General features: G+C 39.3%; 2 protein-coding genes across 2 annotated transcripts in view; both read right to left on the reverse strand.

Moving 5' to 3' along the window:
* The window catches only part of LOC137096189 (dynein axonemal heavy chain 9-like), a 48,074-nt gene extending 27,625 nt beyond the window's left edge, over positions 1-20,449 (reverse strand). Inside the window, exons 1-6 of the mRNA XM_067464814.1 lie at positions 20,444-20,449; positions 19,916-20,089; positions 17,499-17,706; positions 7,803-7,968; positions 6,288-6,390; positions 4,235-4,474 (exon numbers count right to left, since the gene is read on the reverse strand). Coding sequence (XP_067320915.1) covers positions 4,235-4,474; positions 6,288-6,390; positions 7,803-7,968; positions 17,499-17,706; positions 19,916-20,089; positions 20,444-20,449 — 897 coding nt within the window. The remainder of the gene's footprint in view (positions 1-4,234; positions 4,475-6,287; positions 6,391-7,802; positions 7,969-17,498; positions 17,707-19,915; positions 20,090-20,443) is intronic.
* A 2,396-nt stretch (positions 20,450-22,845) lies between these two features.
* The window catches only part of LOC137096190 (dynein axonemal heavy chain 9-like), a 44,253-nt gene continuing 39,936 nt past the window's right edge, over positions 22,846-27,162 (reverse strand). The window contains exon 20 of the mRNA XM_067464815.1: positions 22,846-22,869. Within this exon, the coding sequence (XP_067320916.1) occupies positions 22,846-22,869 (24 nt within the window). The remainder of the gene's footprint in view (positions 22,870-27,162) is intronic.

Below are 27,162 nucleotides of genomic sequence, written 5' to 3' on the forward strand. Positions count from 1 at the left end.
TAGTGCAGTTGGCGGCAAGGCAGGCGCCTTAAAGTGCTTTCTTACGTAAAGTGCTATATTTCGTATTTATATCACATTATCAACCGATATAAGCCCAGGAATGTGCAAGCTGATGGTATATAATCACCCTCCTATGGGGCTGAGAGATGGCAAGTTAGCTCAAAGCTGTTGTGACCCAGATGGAGTCTCTAGACGGTTGGAATGAAGCGGATGGGGGCTTCCGGGGGTGGCAACTCGGCAGTGGGACAGCACTGTTGGTCGATTACAGTAATTACAGTAATTACACACTCTGTACTAACACAGAGAGGGCCGGCCCAAGGTCTACACAAGGCCAGCGCTAAAGGTCTACACAGAGGTCTACCCAAAAGGTCTGCACCGAGGTCTACACAGAGAAGGCCAACACAATATAAGGTCTACACAATATAAGGTCTACACAAAAAGGTCGGCACAAAATGTCTACCCAGGGGTCCGCACAGGGACAGTCAGACCCTCCGCAGTCTCGTCGCTGCGTCCAGATGGAAGAGTGGGACGGCCGTTCAGATGGTCTAGGCGGTGGTGTGGCCTATGCGGCTCCCAGCGATGGCGGCTGTGGTGGTTTCGGCTGGGCGATGGCGGCCGCAGATAAGCAGCAAGCTGGTGGTGATAGCGGCCGCAGCAGCTGCGGTGACGGCAATGGTCTGGCCTGGTGGCAGGTGCGGCCTTGCTGGCGATGTCTGCGGTCTAGTGGGCGATGTAGAGGCCTCCTTGCAGATTGCTGAGTCACACCCCACTGGAGGAGGCCTGGGCTGCTGGCTACTCACAAGGAGTCCTGGGAGCAGGCTGGAGATCTTTATTGCCCCTTCACAGCAAGCACAGCAGACTGATTATACCTAATACTAGCAGGACCTCGGAAACGGATCCTTTTACAATAGATAAGCCTGAGAACAAAGAACTGGAATGCATGACAATGAACCAATGAAATGGCTGGCCATGTTGTTTTATTTTTGAACAGCAGTTGTACGAAGGACCTCTATAAATTGTGTAACAGAATGTTGTGTGTAGATTGCACTATCTGAAAAGGAGATGCTTTGTTTGGAACAAAACTGCTAACTGAACAGATCCTGACACTTGGATAAAATCCTGAAACCAGAGAACCTCATCCTAGTGATGTAATATTGGTATGTATGTATGATTGTGCAAAATGGCACACTGGAAGACTTATCATTCTAGCCAGCAAGATGGAACAGTCCAGGCAAGGGTTAACACATGGTTCGAATGAGGCAAGGGATCGTGTGTTATTTAGATATTTTTGGAGGAGTAGGTGGCTCTGTCATTGGGATTTTCTATTTCTCCCTCTATATTTGAAGGCCTCATCAACATTGAGTTTTGAAAAAGGTTTTTCTTCCACATGGACCTCCGCCTCACACACTCTCACACACACCTTTTCATGGTATAAAATCCTTTGCTGATAATTTCAACTAATTTTCATTCTGAAAGGTACGATTTAAGAAAGGAGATTTCACCTAAACTTTATGAAGAATATCATGATAGTAAGGGCAGTAGACTTGACTGTCTCAAAGGATGGGGTCTCTTCTTCTTCAAAGATCTTTAAATAAGACTTGGATGCCTGCCTATCAGGAGCGCTTAAGCTGGGTATTCCTGCATGGAAGAGGATTGAACTAGAAGATGGTATTGCTGTTCTTTCCATTTTTTATGATTCTGAAACAACCTTCTGGTAACTTTTTGATGGATCACTCACGAAAAAAATAATTTCTATTGCTTGATAATAATTTGCTGTTACTTTTGGATAACTTTTTAATTTTTTAAAATAAAAAGTGGAGCAAATTCTATAAATATGCTACTGTCCAAGACAAGAAAGAAAAGAAAATGCAAACAAAAGAAAGGTATAATTTAATGCTACTGTTTTGTCCTAAATGGATGGAGATATCAGCTAAAACAGCAGTATAATAAATTTCATTATACTAACTGTAAGAGAGAAAACACATTCCACGTGATTCTACAATAAGATCTGAAAACATAACAAGAATGTACGTCACAGAATGTAAGAACATCTTTACATTTCACCCTTCCTTTAAATTTACACACAGTTTAAACTCTGATTGTTTGTTCGGTACTGGGAATTGCCAGCTCATTATTAAGACAAATACATTTATTATTTATTTTTAAAAAACATTTATATTCCACCTTTCTCACCTCGCAGGGGACTCAGGGCAGAGCACAACATATATATGGCAAACATTCAATGCCGGGACATAAAACCATAAATATATACAAACATTAAAATCACTTATATTCAGATTAAAAGTTGCTTAAAATCCATCTCTGCTTCCAGTTTCGTTCTAGTTAAATCCCACCGAATTCAACAGGACTTGTATGAGATCTGATGGGATGTGAAAATGAAAGCACCAAGTTTTGTAATTGACATTCTCAATTCTGTTTTTAGAAAGATGCATTCATTTGCAAGCCCACACATGTATCAGCAAGAAATCAGATGTACAAAATGAAGCTCTGTCTGGCAAGTTCCGTCTATACTATGTCTAGAAATTCATAACTTGTCAATTAAAATGACAAAGCTTTGGCTGTTGTTTTTACAAGGTGGAATATGGCTTCAGGGTGGGGGACAAATTTCTAACAAGAGGTTTGCATGCAAAACAATGCATGACTACTTCATGCAAAGCAAGATGCACAGATCTTTCTTTTAAAAAAAATAAAAACTGGAAATGTCTTTTGTTACATTAAATGAGAAAACCTTGGAAGTAATTAATTAAAGATGTAGATACAGAACAAGGAGGTAGTGAATTAATTCTTGTTGGAACACAGCACAAAGAACACGTTTAGCTGACAATACACTACCAAATGATCTTTTCCCATTAACTCAAGAGGGTAAGTAGTTACCAACTAAAAGGTAAAAATAAAGGTAAAAGTTTCCCCTTGACATTAAGTCTAGTTGTGTCTGATTCTGGGGGTTGGTGCTCATCTCCATTTCTAAGCCAAAGAGCTGGCATTGTCCATAGACACCTCCAAGGTCATGTGGCCAGCATGACTGCATGAAGCGCTGTTCCCTTCCCACCAGAGCGTTACCTATTGATCTATTCGCATTTGCATGCTTTCAAACTGCTAGGTTGGCAGAAGCTGGGGATAACAACGGGAGCTCACCCTGTCTGTGGATTCAAAATGCCAACCTTCTAATCAGCAAGTTCTGCAGCTTAGCGGTTTAACCCACTGCGCCACCACAGCCCCCTGATTAAAAGGTAACGCTGTATATTTTAATTTTACAAAATGTTGTCCTTAGTGTACTAATCTTTGTCTTTCCTTCTAAAAGGACCACCATGATTCTTTTTACTTTTTCCATCTGTCTGTTAAAGAATGTATGCATTGCAGCCAATCTTCATTCTCTGAAATAGGAATCAGTCCTCCAAGAAAATGAGTTGTAACATGGTACAGCACCTACCACTGGCTAATTAATTCAACCTCTCCGTTGTATCTTTGAGACTGAAATAATGCTGCAAACCTCACACCCAAAACATCTAGCCTACTATTTAGATTTATTTCCCTCTCACTGTCTTCCATTTGTGCCAGCAAGAACGATGGTGTGTTGTGAAGATCATAAAAACTGCAAATTTTGTGGTGACATGCTTTCTTGGTCATGGCCTATTGTGGGTCAGGGTTTTTCCCCATTTATGGACCAGTATGGGTACTGATGGAACGGAAATCTTTGAAAGTCATTCCACACTTGAACAGTGTGCATAACCATCAAGTGTTTGAATTTGTGTGCATTTTATAGAACATATGCTGAAATTGCAAGCATTTTAGTCTATTCAAAAATTGCAGTTATACGAGCAATTTTAAAGTGTCCTTGATACTCAAAGCCATTAAACACTAAACCTCTTGATTTCCTGACTTGGATTAAATGAGATATTAAAGGGCCACATCTTCAGCTATTTCTGCATTTGCATCAACAATTAGAGGTTTAAAAAGAGTTTATGAAGTCTAGCAAGAAGTGAATTATGAAACAGAAATGTATGGTCTCAAACCAATTTGGGACTGCCTCTTCTTCTGGCAAGCATTGCAACCTGTTATTTTTCTGCTTTGGGACTGATACTTGTAGAGTACACGATGTGAGAAGATGATAAAGCCAGTATGACTCCCTTTAATTTCTGAGCCTGATCTAGCTAAGGGAGCACATAATTCACAGGAAGAAACAGTCATCACCCAAAGAAGAAATGTTACTTACTTGGAAAATATTGGAGAGATCTCTTAGATTGAAGTTGTAATGAAATTTGACAGCTGTTGGAAGGAACGTTGCTGCCACTTTCAGGTGGAGGGCAAGAGCCAGATTTATTAGCTGCTGTGATGATTTCTGTACAGCTCCAGAGAAGTTTTCCCACTTCAAATGCTGTGTTAGGATACTGCTGTAAATGGTGGACAGAGAATCCGATCCAGGAAATGAAAGGGCAAAAACACTGAAGTGGCGCTGAATGGAGGAAAACATAGGAAGGATTGTAAGTGCATTGCATGAAACCAAAAAACTGTACACCAGAGAACAATTGCCTTTACTTTGTTACTAGAAGTAACAGAGGCCTGAGAGTTTTCACATACCTGACCACAACAGGAATAATGCCAACCACGTGGCAATTAACCCAAGTGGAATGAGTAAGTAAAATACAGGTGCAGAAGGTGAAGCTGGGTGGAAAGGCGGCATTTGCCATGTAATACACTCACAGCTTGCTCTTGCTATTCTTCAAAATTCCCAAATGGCAAACACCAGGAAAGTGAGCAGATGAATTAAACAGCCTCTTGTATAAGAGCAGTATATTTGTCCTAACAAATAAGACAGCTCTACTATTACTACTCTAGTACTACACACCAAGAACTATAAAGGGTCAAGGAAGTAGAAGAACAGGGAACCACATACTCTCTGTGCTCATTGAATGGAACAAAGAATGAAAAAATAGCAAATAAATAAATAAGGCCAAAGTCCATTTGTTAACCCTAAGGAAGGTGGTCCCATTGAATTAAGAGAATGCACAGAAGTACTAACTTATCCAGTTCCCATTGGTTTAATGAGTCTATTTCACTGGAACTAACAATTGGATTAAAACAAATTAATAGTGAGAGCAATAATATGCATAACAATAAAAGTAAATAAACATTTATACAATTATTTGAGAGAATGTTCAACATTCACTATATACATTGTTAAAAAATAAGTTCACACAATACTAGCAAATGAAGGCAGTTAAAATTTGCTATTCCAATAACCTATATCTGCCATACTGTCATCCTGCAGAACTTATGGCCCTTTTTCTCACTTGCTAGGACTACTGATACTTTTTCTTGCCTGCCAGGACTACTGATACTGGCATAGTTGCACTGGTGTTGTGCACCAGCAGGATCCCAGCCTTTGCCTCAAAGCATCTTACTGTTTTATTGTTATCCCCCTCTAATCTAGAGTGAGGAAGACCCAAACTGGAAGATTGCAACATTGCCAAAAAGCACCTGAGCGTCTGAACAGGAAAAATCCCAATTCACATTCCAGCCACTACATCATGATATTTTTCAGGTGCCTTATCCTTCCTTCTCATGACAAAATCAAAATGATTCTTACACTTTTAAATTGCCAAAGGAAATTTTAGAAAATTCTTAAGAATTTTAGAAAAGGCTTAAGATATTTCTTGCAAAGTCTAGTGATGCAAGCGGGACAGAATTCATAACAGAAAGACACCTAGTGCTATCTGCCATTTGGGTGCCTTGTGCCCAGGAAAAATTCTACAAATTTGCCCATAATCTCAGGAATCACAACTGTCATCAATATGGGAAATGTCATCAGAAATCTGAGGAAGTATATGTCAAAATAAGCAAGGAACAACCCACCAGAAATCACTCAGTTAATGCCATGACAAAGGTTTTGCCACTCTCCATGGTGCTGAATTATTCTTATGTTGGAGCTGCACTAAGAAATCAGATCCTGATTGCACTCAAACATTAAAGATGGGGAAAATTAGTGACTGGGTTACACTTGGGCTCTGCTTATATGAGAAAAACATTCAGCTTCTATATTAGTTAATTGCACTAGCTATTCCTCTACACATCCAAGCTTCATGGATATTTGTTGCAATTTTTCTATTTGTTGCATTTCCTCTGTTAACTTTCTTTCCAAGTTTTCAGTTCTTGAAGCCAATTCCTTCACAGGGACAGAGTCTAGACATATATGTAAAGAACTGGGAGGTTCTTCCTGTTCTTAAATGAAGTCAGCAGCATACCCCCACCGAAGCGCAAAGCAATACCTGCAGACGTGGGTTGATAGTGAAACTGCCTGCTGTGGGATTCATGCATGACACATACTGCACATTCATGATTTCCTTCAGGGACAGCTTGTTTCTGTCATACCTTTGCCAGGAGAAAGATAAACTCATCATTCTAATCACAACACATTAGCAATGAGCAAACAGCAGTATGCCTGCCACACGTTGCCAACTCTTCAGCAGGATGTTGGATGGGTATAGGGCACCTGCTGCATCCCAGCTGCTTTCAATGATTATTCCAGCAGAGACTGTGTAATTCAGGGGACAGGGTTAGGATTCACATGTGTATGTGTACAATCTAGTACAACTGGGACTTTAGGTACAGCCTCATACTTCTATTACACTATGTGTATATAATGTTCTCTAGAGCATGGCCTTCACTGTTTTGCCCTCGCCCTTAAAATGGCCACACTATTACTTCTTAATGCCTAGTATTATCTTCTTCAAAAAGCAAGGCAGAGATGATATTCATTCATACCATATCTCTGCCCAACACTGGTAACTGATACTTCTGCAAGAAGAAAGACTTCCTCAAAGAATTACCAGAACAATATAGTACATCCCTTGAATTGAGCTACTGCACATCTGCTTTGAGTACAATGCTATTTAGGCTCCTACAAGGAGCTCTGTTTTTCCAGATATAAATAATAGGGATGACATCTGAGATGAGATGAAAACTAACGAAAAAGGGAACCCTGGCCTGAAATCTGCCAATGGAATGCTGGACTAAAGTGCTGTCTACCAAACTACACAAAAGAGGACTATGTAGTGTGTATTCTTACCGGGTTTGATTAAATGCAAAATGTTTTCCCCATTATTTCTTCAAATCTCTTTGGTCATTGCAGTATAGGATGATATGATCTACATCTCTTTGACTATTATGCAAAACATAACTGAGTTATCTGTCAGATTCTGCATTACTCTGAATTTTGCAATGTGGTATTTGACAATTTAAATGTATCAAAAACACTAAAATACATATTTGAATTCTTAAAATTTTAAGTTTTTAAAATGTAAAATTCTTTACTTGGCAAAGAAACTTCTCTGGTTTCTTTGCCAGGTAAAGAAGCTAAAAATCATATAAGATAAGTGATTAATTTAGTCCTGATGTAGTCAGACAGGGACAGTCAAGATCTCAGTTACTTTTCTATTGCTAATGGGATTTAAATTGTATTACCTGCCTGTTATTACCTGCTCCCCAAATTGCTAAAAAAAGGGGAGTGACCTCTGCCTACATTGGCATTCTTCCAGACCATTTTAATTGGCAGGAGAAGTAATATCTGAGACAAAATGAAGGGCTGTAAGTCTGACATGGTCTCTTTTCTTCTTCTTCTTCTTTTTCCTAATGAAGAAGTCTGTGAAAATTTGAAAGCTTGCATTTTGTATTTTGTGCATCTTGGCTGACCAATAAATGTATTGTTGCTTTGTGGATTTTGGAGATATATATATATATATATATATATATATAATTAGACAGCTTAGTCCACCCTGCCTTACCAATGTCCATAGTCCAGATGTTGTCGAATGAGAGTATGAGGCTGAACTGTTCCATAAGTGTCAACTTCAGGCATGTTCATATCATCAATGAAGTAGATGAGCTTCTTAGTGCCAGGAGGTCCATAATTCCTCCCAGCCTTTTTCTCCAGTGAGTTCTCAAGAACAGCTGAGTGGAAACAAAGGCTAAGAATTTCAGAATCCCGACAATACAATGATGAAGCAGCCACAGCCATGCACTAATTCAGGGCACAATGAAAATGATGTGTGTGTCACACTACACCATTCTTAACAGAAAACAACAGAATGAAAAAGAAAGTCTCTCTTGGAGGTTTCCAATGACTTATACAAGCCTCTTTGAAAAAAATGAATGAAAGGTTTATCCGTATATAAAGTAGAGAGCAAATGTCACCAAGGACTAAAAGCTGAAAGTGGCTAAATACTGAAACAAAAGATGAGGAAGAAATTAAAGCTGTTTTGTATCTTTAAGTCCTTCTAGAATTGAACTAGATGTTACAGTGTTCCCTCACTTATCGTGGGTGTTACATTCCAGAACCACCCATGAAAAGTGAAAATACGCGAAGTAGGGATGAGATAGATAGATAGATAGATACACACACACACACACACAATCTCATGTAGGCAAGTAGCGTCTCAAGCAGCTGCTGTGCAAGGGAGCTTGACGCCTCTCCTGCCTTTGTTTCCCTGTACCGGGTTGGTCTCGTGACATCATGTGGGTCCCCCTCCTCCCTCCCGACCCATCTGCCATTTGCCCATCTAGACCTGTCCATCATCCTTCCCTTCCTTCCCTTCCCTTCCCTCCCCTCTCCCACTTTCAACCTGGAAGGGCTCCCATCTGCAGAGGAGAGTGAGGAAGAGGGGGAGGAGGAAGCAGGCAAGGAGGAGGAGCTGGGCGAGTGGGAAACCTGCAGGAGGCAGCTTCCCAGACTGGCATCTTCCACGATGCACATGTCAAGAAGAGGCACAGCTCCAGCGTAAATATATTACATTACTGCATTTACTTTAAAAACGCAAAACAGTGAGTCCGCAAAAAATGAACCACAAAGTAGTGAGGGAACACTGTATATTGATCATGGGTGTAGCACACCATTTACTTAAATTTATTAATTTAATACATTTATATTCCACCCTTCTCACCCTGAAGGGGACTCAGTGAAGAGCACAACATATATACGGCAAACAGTAAATGGCGGAACATAAAATAAACTATAAGCATACACAAATGCTAAAATCAATTATCAGCATGTTAAAATCAAGTGTTTAAAACTGTCTCAAATCACCCAGTTCCCCCACAATGTTTGAGAAGGGTGACATGCAATGAGACATTAGCATTTATTGTCCTACCTCTAACTTCCCATTTCTGATCTTTCATATATAGGGCATGCAATTAAAAACTTATTAAAAATATGCTTCTGGACCCCACAAGTCAATATGACCTTCAAAGATGAATTCCCCAAGCTCTGTATCACACTTGCATCTACTAATTTTATTTACTTAATATAAAACATAGAGAATGGCAAACTTGACATGGAATTCCTGCTTTGGGGAACAGCCCTATGGTCATCATTACATTTCGTTCTACACTTAGGCAATGCCTTGAAAAGCCAATTTTGTCTCTCAGGCATGTATCACTTTAGTTTTTAAAATGTCATTTGGATATAGGTTTGCTACATGTACATCTTTGATCACAGAGCTAGAAAAATATAAGCAGCTATGGAAAAAAAAGGAAGAAAAGGAAGAAAAGCAGCTGTAATGAAGGTTAGGACAACTTTTAAAAAACTGAAATGAAAGGCCCATCTGGAATTAAGTCAATAAAAAACTTTGGACAGCATAGCGGTATTTTTCAGTGGCGTAATGATTCTAAGGTATAGTATATAATTCATCCAAGATATTGATCTCTTTACACTTGGCCTCGGAACCATATTTTGGCCTTTCAGAAGCAATGAGAAGTCCATGACAAGGAAAAAGTCATTGACTAAGGTGGGTAGTTGCTGAAAGATATAGATCAGAGCTGTCAAAAAGATTTCTCTCAAAGGAGGGAACCCAATAATAGTTCCTCAATAAAGGGATGCCTGAGCTGCCTGCCTTAGTATTTGGACATCTGTTCACATTGCACATTATGCAAATGATTAGTGACAAACCGTTTCGAGCCTTGTAGAGACAGCGCAGGCACAATGCAAACTCTCTGAACAAATGAAATATTAAGCTAGACAAATACTGCCCAAAGCCATTGCCCAAGAATCCAAAGTAAGATGAAGGGTAAGTCGGAACAGCACAGCATCCATCAAACTGAAATTGTATATACCACTTTGAAGTGAGATTAGAAGTGTTATGGCATGCCCTTTTTACTAGTCTTTGCTTAAAGATGTTGAATCTTACACATGAACAAATGAAATGGAAAGTGGATGAAATGATATCAAAGAAAAAAGTGCCACAGGAAATTTCATGTGGACAGACAGAGGACACCACTCAAACGCATATCACATTTTCTTCTGCCTAGTGGATCCTGGGGAAAGGAATTCTTTCCTACAGCTACAGCATTTATAACACCAAGTGGGAAACAACCATTTCCACCCCTGCAATGCAGCCCCAGCCAGGAATATTACTCTGGCCTAACATGAAGATATGAAAGAAACTTCAATTTCCCTATGATATGAACAAGTAGAAATGATTAAGAGAAAAAAGAGGAGGAATAAAAAAAAATAGGAATAATGGCTGCTTCAGGAAGGCCACTATAAAACATTCATAGATGTGTCTGAATGCCTCACTTTTTACTTTGGTACACCCAAAAAGAATCTGGATCTCCAGTTTTTAGAAATTATCAAACCATATAACAACATTTTTTTGAAAAAGGAGAAAAATAAGATTCCCTTTGCTTTTATCTCCAATGAGTATGTCACTTTTAATGCCACTTCACATGTTCATGCTTATGACAGATTAATCCCATTCCCAAAGGGAGGTAACAATTGAATGTATGGATCAAGGGTCCTCAAACTAAGGCCCGGGGGCCATATCCGGCCCTCCAAGGTCATTTACCCGGCCCTCGCTCAGGGTTAACCTAAGTCTGAAACAACTTGAAAGCACACAACAACAATCCTATCATATCAGCCAAAAGCAGGCCCACACTTCCTATTGAAATACTTATTTATTTATTTTTTGTCATGTCAGGAGTGACTTGAAAAACTGCAAGTCGCTTCTGGTGTGAGAGAATTGGCTGTCTGCAAGGACGTTGCCCAGGGGATGCCTGGATGATTTGATGTTTTTATCATCCTTGTGGGAGGCTTCTCTCATGTCCCCGCATGAGGAGCTGGAGCTGATAGAGGGAGCTCATCCGCCTCTCCCCAGATTCGAACCTGTGACCTGTCGTCTTCAGTCCTGCCGGCATAGGGGTTTAACCCACTGCACCACTGGGGGCTCCCAAAATACTAATAAGTTTATATTTGTTAACATTGTCCTTCATTTTAATTATTGTATTGTTTTTTAGTGTTTTTTGCACTACAAATAAAATATGTGCAATGTGCATAGGAATTCATTCATGTTTTTTTCAAATTATAATCCAGCCCATCAATAGTTCAAGGGATTGTGACCTGGCCCTCTGTTTTAAAAGTTAGAGGACCCCTGTTATAGATTATACCCCCAGTGGTGCAGTGGGTTAAACTGCTGAGCTGCTGAACTTGCTGACCAAAAGGTCAGCAGTTCAAATCCAGGCAGCGGAGTGAGCTCCCACTGTTAGCCCCATTCTGCCAATGTAGCCATTTGAAAACATGTACATGTGAGTAGATCAATAGGTGGGAAGGTAACAGTGTTCCATGTAGTTATGACCTTGGAGGTGTCTACAGACAACACTGGCTCTTTGGCTTAGAAATGGAAATGAGCACTACTCCCCAGAGTTGAACACAACTAGACTTAATGCCAAGGGAAACCTTTACCTTTACCACAAGAGTATTGCTTGCTATAAGTACAAGTATTAAGAAGCTGCTGTTTATACCAACACTGTACTACACACATCTATACCAGAAAACACCACCTTAGATCCATTACAAGCCCTAGACAATTACCGTGCAATCCTATGCAGAAGCAAGTGCCATTAACTTCAACAAGGTTTATTGAAAGGTAAATGCATAAAGGATTGCAGGTTTTCTTTTCTGTTAGTTACATTATATGAACCCTAGCTCACAGCAATACTTCTCCAAGGCTTAGAGATTCTAAATGAATAAAATATTTGCAAATGTCTGCATCCTGTAATTCACAGTGAACTTCTTAATAATCACACCGTCAAGCTATTAAAGGGAGATTTATCATTTGCCTTGCGCAACACTTATTACATATTTACAGGTTATTAAAAATGCTTTTTGTTTTGCATTCAGCCTCCGCTGCTAAGAATCCATCTGATTTCCATCAGACAGTTTGTGACACAAAAGAACCTGAAGTGCTGGTGAAAGATAATACCTCTCTCTGCACACAATCGTCCTCTCTCAAAAAAAAACCACCCCCCTCACACCCCCAAATTCGAAATTTCTGGGAAAGAGATCATGTCTTTCAAATAAGCATTTAATTGGAGCTTAATTAACATAGAAAACATCCCCTTTCAGGGATTTAACAAATATGCAAGAGATATATGGAACTGAAATGCAATTACTAAGACATCAAATGATGACATGTTCATAAAAGCAGCATTTTAATCTGAGAATGTCACTCACAATAATATCCAAAACCACAAATACATACATCCCAATTATACTGGAATAAACAACCACAGTGTTTTGAGGTTATTAAGCATCTGCCATGCTTCCCCGCGGCCTCAGAGCTGGGAGACATCCATTTCTGTGGAAATCTCAGGGGGCAGATTTGCCACATGGAGAAACCTTGCGCAAGGCTCTATAGCTTGAAATGGGATTTACAATGCTCAATGGCCTTTTGGAGAATCTTTTCCAGGATTTAGCACATTATGTTTTAAAACTAATTGCATCCGAAAATCTGTTAAACTGCATGACCACGAGGAGAAATATAAACATTTTAAAGAAATGCAAGGCTCTTCCAGGTCACACGAAGCATCTCCTAATGTTTTCAGTGCGATGTTACATATTTGTGCCTGCCCATTAATATTTGCTTGCAGATACAAATCTTCTGTGTATGGAAATGTCCCAGCCACTTAAATGAGGCTGGGAATTGGGAGCTGTGGTCCAAAATCACATTTCTAAGCTCAGCACAAAGACTTCGGAAGAAGGCCATTTTACATAGAGAAGTGGTAGGAAAGGGAGGCGATGTACATGTTGTACATGACAGGAGGACCCAGGTTCATTCCATGGCATTTAGTTTATTTAAAAATGGATCAGATAGCAGGTGACAAGCAGGACTGCTTCCTTCAAAAACTAGAAAGCCAATATCAGTCACTACAAGAATACCTGAACTTAAAGCCCATTCTCATATGTATCCACAATTTAAATAAGTGACTCAGATTCCCTGCCTTAGTCTCTAGCCATAGCTTACAGTCCAAGTAAATATTAAAAACTTGCTGATATTTGTCTATAGCTCTCCACTTCAAGTAATTGCCTTTCTTGCTGGTGGGAAATAAATGTATAGGGAAGAAGACATATCTTCTTCCCAGGTCTGACAACACCAATGGGTTATGCTGAATTCTCATAAACATCATTCTCTTTTAAGAAAAATTGCAGGCTCGTTTAATAACTGTAATTAATACCCTTCCTTTCCTATCCATGAGGGTAAAAGGCTACCCATAAAACCAAAGTACACTTCCAGAACCTTTGTACAAAAGCCATTTAACAGTACAGCATTTCAGTTCAATAGCTGTGGATAAAAATGGGTCTCTGTCTGAATCATACATACATATACATATACATATATGTATATGTATACATATATGTATATGTGCGTGTATATATATATGTATATGTATGTATGTATATTGTGTGTGTGTGTGTGTGTGGTGAGATCAAACTTTGGTCTCGGGTCCATTCACATCTTGCTCACTTTCCCCATAGAGAATGTGGTATCTTATCTGGGAGAGACAAAGCTATTTGAATTAAGGACTTCCGTCACCTAACAATCCAGTACACAACAAAAATACAGGTTCCTATCATCTGAAAAAGTTCCAGGCTCTCCAAACATTAAGATCAAAACTCCTAACTGTCCTGGATGTCCTGGTGCACAGAAGGCCAGAAACATGCCCAGAAGTGCTCGGTATACACAACAGACTGTAGCAACATCAATACTGAAAGCATGGACATGTGAGTATTAATGTACAGTCACCTCGGGGCATTTCACATATGAAACATCCTATCTTTATTTATGGTCCTTATTAAATTGTGACCATGTTTCCACTTGAGATTATTAAGGGATGAAGAAGCTGTAGGAAATGAAAATTTGCCTGAAGCCGTCTCCATCACCAGCTCTTTCTAGCTGGAACTATTTATTTTGTTGCTGCAAAACTTATAAATTACCAGAATGCCTGTTTCCATATATCCCAGCTTTTATGTTCAAATATTTAAATAGCATGTTCAATTACAGCTCCAAAAAGCTTTTTAAAGATCTCAATATTTGAGGCTCAAATCAAACACTGCAATGGAAAAGTCAAACCACAGAAATACCTTACTTACCTCATGAAAAGTCAATTTGTGCACAGCAGATTGCACACACAATTCTTCTCAGACTGTTTTAAACACACTGGATTTTCTAATTGTGAATGATTAAACAATGAGAAATTTGCATCTTACTGAGGGCAAAATTGCAATGACACGGATCAGTGTGAGATGCATTGCTGGTGGAAATCAACACATTGGCAGGACAATGGGCAGGATGTCTTCAAAAGTATAAAGGCTCAGTAACTTATTACCTCTGTTTATTGATTCAGTGTGGACTTCAGCCACTATTGGAAACAGTATGCTTAGTGTAAAGCAAAGCAGAAAAGATGATAATGCTGGGTAAAGTGGAATGTAGTATGAAAAGAGAGAGGCCATGATACAGATGGATAGATGACAGAATCGGAGTTGGAAAAGTGCATAAGAGCCATCCAACCTCTAAAATGCAGGAAAATACAAGTAATAAAGCCCTGGTCCTGAGTTTGCAAAACTTGAGCAGAGCATTTGATGACCAGAGCTCTTGCTGCTCTCTCATTCATAGGTATGTCATAAGACAGCGTCAACTTGACAGCAAACAACAATGAAGTAAACCCAGTGATTCCAGCCAGAAAAGCCTTCAATGGCATATTGAACAATGAAGCAATATGGATCTTTGGTATCCGCTGGGATTACCAAAACCCATGGGTGCTCAAGCCATTATATCAAATGACATAGCAAAATGGTGCCCCTATTAGAAAATGACAAAACAAAGATTTGCTTTTTGGATTGTTATTGTTGTTGTTGTTCATTCGTTCAGTCGTCTCCGACTCTTCGTGACCTCATGGACCAGCCCACGCCACAGCTCCCTGTCGGCCGTTACCACCCCCAGCTCCCTCAAGGTCAGTCCAGTCACTTCATTAGGGGGATTGTTATTACCCCCTAATATTTTCAAGCCATGGACAGTTGAATTCATGGATGCAGGATCCACGGATACTGAGGTCCTTCTGCATTGATGAAGCAATCTTTTCCCTTCAGAACATGATTGCTAATGAGCTCCATATCCTGATTATGTGACAGTTATCAAAGACTCTTAACTTCAAGTGTATTTATCTAGTCCACGCTTTAAACAAAACTATACAATTGATCCCAATCATGCCTTATGGCTTCTGGTATTATGATATTGCTAACTAATTCTCTAGCACATTTTTTGCTTCTAAGAATAAAGAAAACCTTTCTTCAATTACAATTTGCAGTTTCAACCAAATCTTAGGTTCTCTTTCACTTTACTGAGAATATGTTCCCAGAATTTCCTTGACATTTAGATTACTATTCCACTTGAGAAAGGGTTCTGTTTCCTCTATGCTGTAATAATTGAGTTCCATATGTTAAATTTATTTAAGGAAAATAAAAACAAATAGAAACAATTAACTACAGGAAAGAGATTCCATCCAGGGCTGTAGCCAGAAAACAAAATTCGGGGAGGGTTGAAAATTTGGGGGGAGGTGAAAATTTGAAGGGGGGGTTGAAACCTGCCTCCTAGCTCACGCTGAAGCAAAGAAGAGCACAGCAGGGGCAGAGCAGCCTTCAATAGCCTGCAGCACCGCCCCTGTCAACCACCTCCACCAAGTCTGGCCTCCTTAATGAGAGCATTCAACACCCCCCCCCCCAAACTTGGTTGCTTCACTACATCGGCTATTGCTGCAAGTAATGACAGTGTGAATAAATTGTCAATATTTGCCTGAGATAGTGCTTGCAGTTCTGGAGGGACTCTTAATTTTTTGTGTCTCATAGACTTAGCATGGGAATTTGGTTAACCAGTTAAAATTCATGAGTAAACCAGGGTTTGTTTTTTTTTAACCTGAAAATTTTCGGGGGGGGGGTTGAACCCCTAAAAAAACCCCTCACTACAGGCCTGATTCCATCTAAAGATTTGGAAGAATTTCCTTATGGTAAGAGCGCTCCAGCAATAGAAGATGCTGCCTCAGGTCCCTTCTACACTGCCATATAAAATCCAGATTATTTGCTTTGAAGTGGATTATATAGTAATGTAGATTCAGATAATCCAGTTAAAATGTGGATTATCTGCTTTGATAATCTGGATCATATAAACGTGTAGAAGAGGCTGGAGTCTCTTTCTCAGGAGATTTTTTAAAAAAAACTAAGACTTGAATGGCCATCTGTCAGGACTGCAGTTGAAGCACGGCAGCAGGTTGGGCTGGATGGTCCTTGGGGCCTCTTCCAACCTTTATTATTCTATTATCCTTAACAACAACAGCAATGATCATCATCATCAACATAATCTTTTATTTGCATACCACTCTATCTCCGCGAGGGGACACAGGGTGGTTTCCAACATAGGTAAAGCATTGCACTTACATACAGTCATACAGAATATTCATTAAAAATCATTGAAAAACAAAAACATCATACTATATAACAGATGTACATATTTTAACTTAAAAGCCAGTTCAGTTCTAATTTCCATCAAGCAAGTTCAGTTATCAATGGCCAGAATTCCAGAGTGGGCCTTGACAACTATGGGAGGGTTGGGCTGGCAGAACAAAGTAGACTAGGGCACGGGAAGTGGGTAAGGTGCCAGCATGGTCCTGCCTGATGGTCAGTGTGGGACCTGGCATTCTTTCCCAGGCCTGCTGCACAGCTATTAGGGGGCTGGGCCAATGGGGAAACATAGGGCCAGGAAAGCTGGTAAAGTTCAGAAAACAGGGCCCTAATTAATGGCCCTAACCATTTATTACTAGGGTCTGCTGAATAGTACCGAACAACATTTCAGAACTAATATTCTGCCATGCTTAGCATTGAAAAAGTACTTTTTGATAACAGAAAAGAAATGTTTCTTTTAAACAACTGATTTACTTTAATAACTCTGAATTTGTATGTTTGTCTACAATGCCCTGCCTCATGCACAGTGGAAGAATTGTTTAAAGCTACAGACAATGCGGTTGCTGTTGGCCGTTTTTGGTCAAAAAAATATTTAACCGCTTGTGATCCCTCTATTTTTATACTTATTTATGCAATGCTTTTGACAATAAATAAGTAAATAAAACTAATAACTAATTTGTTGCCTTGCGTGTTGACTTACCCTGCAGCATGGCAGATGTGGTGTAATAATTAAAGGGAACATTTTTCACCAGGTACTCTTCTGAATCCAGCAAGGACAGCTTGTCACCAACAATCACGGACTTTCCTGTGCCAGCATTTCCTACCAGCATGACTGGTCTGCGTCTCTCCAGGAGCCGATCCATAAAGTAGCGCACACGGATGGTTTCACTGGTATGTACCAGGCATGCCTGAAGAGATTAATAGCATTTAGACTGAGCCCCTAAACAACAAGGCAGGGCAAGCCAGAAATGTGTCATCAGCAAGTGGTACAATATGGCATCTGCCAAAATGTGTCTTTCAAACCACCATTCATTGTGATGATGATGACACTTAACAGTAACTGATGGTTTTCAGCAAAATGCTGTGGTGTCTCTACTGTTTCAAACATAACTTTTTTAAAAAAAAAGCTGCAATGAGGCAAATAAACAAATGGCCGTAGATGTATGCATCTTCTAGAGTACAGCCAGACCTAGCTGTGCACATGTAGATGAATAGATTGTTAAATTGGGGCATTGCAAGTTTTGGGGGGAAATGCCTTCAAAGTTTGACTGATTAATAAAAATAGTCCAAGGCACTTGGCATTAAGGAGGTCCAAATTGCTGAGTTCACAGAACTATCTCTATCCTGCTTTCTGCTTCACTGAACGATGCCAGCTAATAAAATCTCTTGTGTCACTCGCCTGAAAATTGTCATTGGCTTGAATCAACCAAAAGATCTCAAGCAAAAACATCATAGTTCATGAGTCCAGTTGCCCTTGAATATAAAAAAGATCTTGTTAAGTGTCAGCATAGGTCATGTATGAAAATGCTTTGAAAGGTGTCTCCTGGGCCTTGGGAAAAGGCAGCTGAGAAATACAACGGTTTTCAAATAAGTTGCCTTTGTGAACCTATTTTGTGACTTTGATAATCCCTGACCCTAGACAGCAATATAAATTTGTGGTGTGTATCAGACAACATCAAAATAACGGAATGCTTCCATTGCCAGCATCCCTAAGGAATACCCTGACTCTGAAAAATTTAAATAATTTCTAAGTCAGAGGATACCACAATATGTTCAGGATGCCATAATGGACCTGTCAAGATGTAAATAAACCGAGAAGAGAAATAACACAGATTTTAAAAAATAAAGAACTAACCTTCCTTTGTATTAACATTACCTACCAGAGCCTATTCCAAATTCCCAGCGAATCCTAAACACACACACACACACAATCCTTTAGGGAGTAATGTATGAACCAATTCCTCTTAGCCCTGCATATTTTCATATTATTATACAATGAAGCTAATGGCCAGTAGCAGCCTTCTTACTTGAACTGAAAGAAAGAAAGCCTCAAGCTGAAATATAGAATATTTGGATCTTCTCCGTGGCATTATTTAATAAAATGCATACACCTAGATTTGATTAAGATGGTTTTTTAAATAACTTCTCTCTAAGGCCAGTTCCAGACAGGGAAGAAGACCTTGCTAACCTGAGTTTAAAATATCCAGGTCAAAGTGGCCTTCTGTTCCCACACTGGCCTGAAAACCTAGCTTTCAGCACTGGGTGTCTAGATGTGTTCCTGGAACTTTCTGGGAGAACACCCAGACACCCTAACCTCCTCCCCCAAACCCCTTAAAACCCCTTAAAAAGAAAATAACTTACCTGGCCACCATTGCCCTGGTGCCAGAGTCCTCCTGGCATGTAGAAATGACATGCCAGGAGAAGAGGGTGAGGAGGAAAATCGCTCCTCCTCGCCTTCTCCTGGTGAGTCATTTCTATGAACTAGGAGAACTCCAGCAGCAGGGTAATGGTGGTCGGGTAACTTAATTTCTTTTTTTAAGGAGTTTTTAAGGGGTTTTGAGGATAGGGTTACAGCCTTTCGGTTTTCCAGACTGATTCAGTCCAGGAAATGCAAAAGGGATGTGAAGACTGCCTCGTCAGAAGTTCCAGCACTTCCGAGGAGGCAGTCCACACATGGCCCATATTGGATTAAACCTGGGTCTTTCAGGAAGACGCGGATCTAATCCAGTATCTAATTAATTTGGGACAAAGCAGAGTTTTCCTGCTTTGTCCTAAATTAATTTGTTTTTACCAGAGGTGTCCTTTGGTAAAAGCGCACGAGCTCGTGCGCTTCAGGCCCTGTCTGGATGGGCCCTAAGCATCTCTAGGTCCTCCATCACATTTGGTCAACTTCTGGTGAAAGTTGACCATAGAACTATAATAGAGCAGTGTTTCCCAACCTTTTGTCATCCAGGTGTTTTGGATTTCATCTCCCACAACTCCAAACACCTAGTAATCAGACTGGGATTTCTGGGGGTAGCTTTCTCACTTGGATAATAAAAAACTCAAATTAACCAAAGATGTCCTACGTGACATCTTTCTTATTTGCATCTTTCACCAAGAAGATTAATCACTTACCTGCAATGGCATCTCTGGATCAAACTCAAATTTAGGGATGAGTTTGGACCAAAGCTCAAATTTCTTTGTTTCAGGGTCAATGTAAAAGTCAAAGACTGTTCCTTGGGAGGGAAACTTGATGGTCTTGAATTGTGTCACCCACCATTTACTGAATTCAACCCTGTAGTCAACAAGCTGCCAATAAAAACATGAATGAAAGGTATTTAAATGTGAAAATAATTCTTTAAGACTAATAAGCCTGTTTATCATCAAACCAGATGGTGGCTGAATCAGACTTTTATCATTGATTTAAAGCTTAGTAATGCTCAGAGTTGTTATTATTGCTGTTAATCTATATCCAGCTTTTTCCCTGTACTGGGATATTCAAAATGGCCTACAAAAGACCAAAACCGAAGTCTTACAACTGTCTTTTCCAGGTATGTTGGGTGTATTGGGACCTATCTTGCTGTAAAGACACCGATCACTCTTTTCAGCCCTCCTCTGGCTGTTTAGTCAAGAAAGGGAAAAGTCTAGGAAACATGTGGTTACCTTCATTGCTTCAAGGATCTTATCCATATATTTGGGCTTTCCAAGCAGGAAAGTATTATTACTAAACAAGCAGGGCCCAGAATTAAATCCTGTATTAATTACAGCACCCAAATTACAAGGAATGTGAATGGTTTCATCTGTTAAGTGCCAGGCTTCCCACACACACACACACACACACACACACAAACACTTTGTTCAATTTTCCTCCATTTTTATCTTAGCACTCTTTTGTCCCCAAACAAACTATTATCTGCCTGATGTGAGATCTATCAGACTTAATTAAACTTATGTAAACAATTAGACAATCCAATTGATTGGTTAAAGACAGCAGGAGGCTCACATCAAGCTATGCATAGCAATGCCTTTCTCCATCAATCACTGCAAGCTTCCATTTCAATGTAATATGTCCTCAATCCAAAATGGGAAACAGACGTCTTAATGCAGCTGGACCCCATTTTTTTTTAACAGACAGACCTATTGACAATTTTGGCACAATCTACTGACAAATAAGCTTTCAAACAATAAGGTTAGTAAAACAAACCCAGACTGATTGCAAGAGCAATACGCTCTTGCAATCAGTCTGGGCTTGTTCTACTAACCTGTGATGTCTTCATAGGGTCCACCAGATGATTTTACATAGAACTAGCTGTACCCACCACACGTTGCTGTGGCCAACCTTCCCTCCCTCTTTCAGTCTTTCTTTCTCTCCTTCCTCCCCTCCCTCTTTCCTTCCTTCCTTCTTTCCTTCCTTCTTTTCTTTTCTTTCCTTTCCTTCTCCCTTCCTTCTCTTCTTCTTCCCTTCCTTCCCTCCTTTTCTTTCCCTTCCTCTTTCTCCCTTTCTTCCTTCTCTACTTATTCTTGGACTGCAACTCCCAGCAGTCCTCCTGATCTACCTATCTACCTATCTACCTATCTATCTATCTATCTATCTATCTATCTATCTATCTTTATCTAATCTATCTACCTTATCTATCTGGAGGATTGCTGGAAGTTGCAGTCCAGGAATAGGAAATTGAAAATATGCAGAGATTGGGATGCTCTCAAAGAAATTCAAGGAGAAGAAAGCTTGCATCTTGGAAGTAGTGCATTTGGATCATCCACCTCTCCTAAAGGGCCTGGTCCAGGGGATGCTGGGAGCTATAGTCTGTAAGAGAGTATGGATATGCTATTGTGTGTGTTGTTTGCCAGAGGGAGTCATTTTTGCTTCTTTGGCTATTAAGTCCCTTCCGCTGTGTTTTTCAGTGTTTTTATGAGTGATGGTCACTCGTTGGCCTGATAGGTGTGTTGTGTCCATATTTGATGTCAATTCATTCAGTGGTTTTTGAATTATGTTAATCCCACAAACAAACATTACATTTTTTATAGATTAAGGCTATTTCAGAAGTAGACTGGGGGCACATACAGCCTTGAACCCTTTTCTGTGGCCACATTTCCTCTAACCCCTTCCCCCAATTTAAATATTTGGAGTAGGGAACTTCGAATGCTTCCAAATATTGCTAAAGCAATGGTATCACTCAGAGCATACCCATTTCCTTCAAACCCTAGCACCTCTTAGAAAAACAACAAAACCTGGCTGAAAAGCAGTAAAAAAAACAGAAATAAAAATAAGAAGAGAATTTAGAGATAAATAATTTTACCAAACTGAAAAAGGAAGTGCATATTAAATTGACAGAATATGCTAAATTTAAGCTATCATGGTTTGGTAGGATTGCTCTGGTTAAAATGAAGCTATTACCTAAACTAAATGTCTTATTTGGAATGCTACCTTTAAAAAAATGGAACAAGAATGTTAAAAACTGGCAAAATATGTTAAATTTCCTCTTTAATTGAAATTTTAAAATATCAGTAAAAGTAAATTGTATAAACCACAAAAAAGAAGGTAGCTTAGGTCTCCCAAACATTAAGCTACATTACCAAACCAATCAAATGAGATATATAGTAGAAGGCTTAGGAAATCAAGGAGATTTGGAATTGTTAGAAGGAGACGATAAAAGAATAGATTTGAAATTGGAATATATTTTTCCTAGTTAAAAATGGAAACTATAAGAAGAACTGATATAATAAGTAATCCCTTCTTTTGAAATGTTTTGGAAATTTGGAGAAAATATAAAATAAAGTTGATGCCAGGAAGATCACCTTTAACACCAGTATTGATAATAGAAAAATTCCCTGTAAACCTGAAAAAGAACTAAAAGAAGAATTTAAAATAAGAGAAATTATGAAAATAAAAGATTTGGGATTTAAAGATGACAAGTATAGAAAGAATGATTAGGAAGTAAAATTGCATGTATCAGTGCAATATAGTGATTTGTGACAAACTGACTTGTTACATCAAAGTTAAAAAGGGAATATGGAAATGAACATACTTTTGGAAAATATGAGGGAAGTTATAGAATTTGGGTTTACTGAAGGGCAGGGGAATAACCCTGCAACAAAAACAATGAAAATTTGGAGATAAAAGTTAAATAAGTTGGTCCAAGGGAAGGTGGCACAAAGAAGGGGAAAGGGGGCAGGGGAAAGAAAAAAAAGCTAAATATATGTAAGTAATTAGAAGAATTATATTAGAACTATAAGTACTGTATAGTTTAGATAAGGATGTTTTAAACTAATTTAGGTATCCTATTATTATCATCATCTCACTTTATTAATTATTAACATTAAGGCCTTTAATTAATTCCTATACACACACACACAAGCAATGTTCAAGGAAAAAATGTTTAAATTGTCAAAAGTAAAATGACTTTATTATAGCGTATCATTGTTGACTTTATTTGTTGTAAACAACTTATTAAAAATTAAAAAGAAAAAGAAAGAAAAAATAGAAGATGGTGACCAGTTATCCCAAAGAACTGATTTTCAGCTGAAAAGTCTTAAATTCAAGAGGTGCAGCTCCTTCTTATAGCAAAAATTGCTCCCTTCTACCATGGGAGCTGTCCATTCCTGACCTAACTTTTTCAAAGTGGTATGGATGGGAGAAAATGCTGTGGTCTCCCCTGTTAAACAACATATATCCATGGCTGCCCCAAATACCATGTTTATAGTTGTTGTGTGCCTTCAACTCATTTCCAACGTAAAGCATAGGATAGCATGGAATAAAGGATGCTATTACGCCAGCACAGAAGGAAAACAGAGTTTCTGTTTTTCTGGTAGTCTGCACGCCTGCCCCCCACCCCCCATCACAGGGTCCTAAGGGCACAATATTAGCCCCAGGTGCAGAAGATCCTAACTGTCTCCATTCATATGACAGTGCAGTGCAAGGAGAAATCCATATACCCTGAGCGCTGCACACTGGGTCAGGCTGGTGAATGAAATGCAGCGACCTGAAGATCACTGCCTACTCAACCTCCAACTCTCACTGGACTCTTTACGAATTATTTTCCCCAGATTTATTGGTTGCAGAAACTTTTTCAATGCAGCAAGTCAGTTAAGGATATGAGTTCATTTCACGGAGGCTATTCAATTTCCGTTATAGAACAGTGTTATTTTTAATGACAATCAACCTACAACAGCCTCAGACATTCTCCATCGACAGCATGGGGAGTGGAGACTACTCTTACCATACAAAAACTATCACGGGTTCTTCAGGCTCATCAAATGGCAAGAATTCAAAGATCCAGTAGGTTTAAAGTATTTGAGTTGCTAGAAGATAATTTCCATCTAAACATTAGGAAAGATTTCTCGAAGGTAGGAGATGCTCTACATTGGAGTAAACTGCCCTTCTCTTCTTCTTTGAAGGTCAAAACAAAGGTAGTGTCAAAATTTTGAAATTACTGGCATACATGAAATAGGCAAGTACTGAGGCCTTTAGGTCTGACCACATGGCAAAATGTAGAGTCAATCATGTCTAGGCCCAGGCAGCCTGTAGATTAACAGAGTCACATGACTGAGCTAGTGATTCATGGGCAAGGGTATAAAAGCAGGTACCTCCCATGTGCTCAGTGTAGAGCTGTAGGTTTCTTGGATAGGTGACAGAGAGGCTCAGACAGAGAGAGCTTGTATTGTTGTACATATAACTCTGTATATATCTTCCAGAGCAGGGATTCTCAAACTTTTTCAGCCACTGTACCCTTTTTGAAGCAAAGGTTTATCAAGGAACCCCAAGAAGTGTGTGTGTGTGTGCGACATGGACAATTTTTTGGACATGGGCCACATTATTTTTTAAAATTTGACAGATGAGCCGGGCCAGTGGCAGATGGATGGAGACCGTGTGAACTAATTGAAAAAAACATGAACAAATTCCTATGCACACTGCACATATCTCATTTGTGTGCAAAAGAAAGGAAGAAAGAAAAATACAATATTTAAAATGAAGAACAATTTTAGCCAACATAAACCTAACAGTATTTCAATGGAAGACCCTAGGGACCATACAGTCCAAACTTCTTCTGCCATAAAAGAACTCCCAACAGATGGTCATCCAGTGTTTGTAACAATTTCTATGCATTTCTTAAGAAGCAGGAAGAGGCAGAAAGCAGCATGGCACTGCAAAGCCCCTCACTATGACTCGCGGAGCCCCAAGGACTCCAAGGAGCACAGTTTGAAAACCCCTGTTCTAAAGCAACTGAAAATAAAGCATTCCTGCATCCTGCAGTAAAAGAACATCTATGTGTGGACTCTTTATTGCACAGGAAAGTTCCTGCATCACTCTGGGAATCTGGGGCCTAGCTGGTTAGTGGCTTGGGGACAGTTCCTGTACTCTGCTGAGGTAGAGGAAAATACCTGACAGATAGATAGCTATCTCTTATTAATTCTTTGTATGTTTATTCCTAAATGACAGGAATTTGAACATATGGTCCTTGGGGTCCTTTCTAACTCTAAAATTCTATCCTATGATTCCCCAAGAATTTCACACAAATGCCATGTCTGCTCCTTCTTTTAAAAAAATCAGTGACTGCCAAACACAGCTTTAGAGACTTCAAAGTTTTCCAAATAATTTCTGCCCCAACTCCTCAGCAATCATCTTTCTCACGTGCTAAAAAGAGGATAAAGTGTAAGAAAATGTCAGATAGAAAGAAGAAATGACTGAGAGAAAGTGGCTTTCTTTTTTTGGCAAGAAAACCACGTTAAACTGAAGGAATTCAAGCAACCCACACAGGCAGAGCGGTGATAAATTTCAGCTGCTCAAGTAATGGAGGCTTGCTGATTTTAATGCTCTTACCTCCATCCCTCCTTTTTAGAGCAGGACCTTGCTGCCCACCTACCACCCCGCAATAGCAAGAAGACATTCATATTGTTTATTCTGACATTTCAGCAGCAAAAGGTCAGGACTAAGGGCAATTTCTATGGTGAGCAATAAACAGATTTTATATTGGATCATTTTTCACCAGATCCTTGCTTGTTCTTATTCAGACTACAGCACTTTGGATTCTTAGCTCTGACATTTACAGAGACGCAGAGGAAGAAACATGGGAATTCACAGTCAAGGGAAATTTTGTAGAAGGAAATTTTGTCTGATTGGGTTGCCCAATGCACGTTGCAGAATTGTCCTGGATCAGATGCTTTCAGGGGGTTTAGTCCTGAAGCTGCACACCACACATATACTATTTTTAGCATTGTGGGAAAGTGGCATAAGAAACGAGAACTATTAGCAATCTGTACAAAAACAGATTGGAATGTGAGAAGGAAAGAACTCAAATTAATCACTCATGCACACTCAAAACTAACCCCCCGCTCAAGTTAGGGACATATTCAGTTATAATTCACTTAATATCTAAAGGAGTGTGATTAAAACACTACCACTTCACGTGATCATTCTTCTCAACACTGAATGCTATACTTACAATGTACACTAGGTCAGAGATCCCTTCGTGTATCTTTTTCTGCTTAAGTTTTGCAAAACTCAGAAGCCTACCTACGCTATATAGCCAAATAAAATCTTAACAAATGGTATAAAACTAGTGGAACCAGGGGAAAAACTGAACAACCCTCAGGGTAATAAATATACACGAAGAATTCAAGGAAACAAATTGGGCCTTGTCTTGACATGCTGAACATATGCATCATTACTATGTTTGGGAGTAACAGGGAAGAACTCAAAGCATCTGGGACCTAATTTATTTGTTTCTTCCTCAGGTCTCTACGAACACTGACTAAATCCAACCATTGCCTCTTCCCAGAGAGAATGTAGCCCTGAGGTAAAGTATAGGAAGGGCTTTGAGCTTAAGAGATCAGGGGTAAGGTCAATCAAGAAAATAAAAACGAGTTATGAGCACTTTGTCTGTAATTCAACCGAGATTTATAAAATAGTAATCGCACTCTGGAAGCCAACAAAGAAATCCAAAGACTGTGGAAATAACCAGAGCATTTAAAAAATAATTTTAAGAAACATGCACCTCACAGGTATTTAAAAAAACAAGGCATCCTCTTTCAAAAGAACGACAATTTTTCACCATTAAAAATCAGCCCCAATCAAAACAATTGAGCTGGAAAGAAATAGCAGCATCAACACACTAAGACCTGTCATCAGAAATTGAGAAAATTAATTCAGAAACGAGGAGAGAGCTTCAGGCTTGCATTAATGATATGAAATACTAAATTAATGACTAAATAAGAGAGGTGAAAAGCAGGATTAAATAAATAATTGGATAAGACAACTAATTTAGATGCTGACATTAACAGGGAAAAGAAAACCTTCTTCCTTCCCTCCTGTCATGGTACCAGTCAAAAGATAGGAAAAATAAACTGTTCTCCTGCATCGATTAAAATGGGAGACCCGTTCC

This window comes from Anolis sagrei, chromosome 2 (assembly GCF_037176765.1).
Source record: "Anolis sagrei isolate rAnoSag1 chromosome 2, rAnoSag1.mat, whole genome shotgun sequence".
Lineage (NCBI taxonomy): Eukaryota > Metazoa > Chordata > Lepidosauria > Squamata > Dactyloidae > Anolis > Anolis sagrei.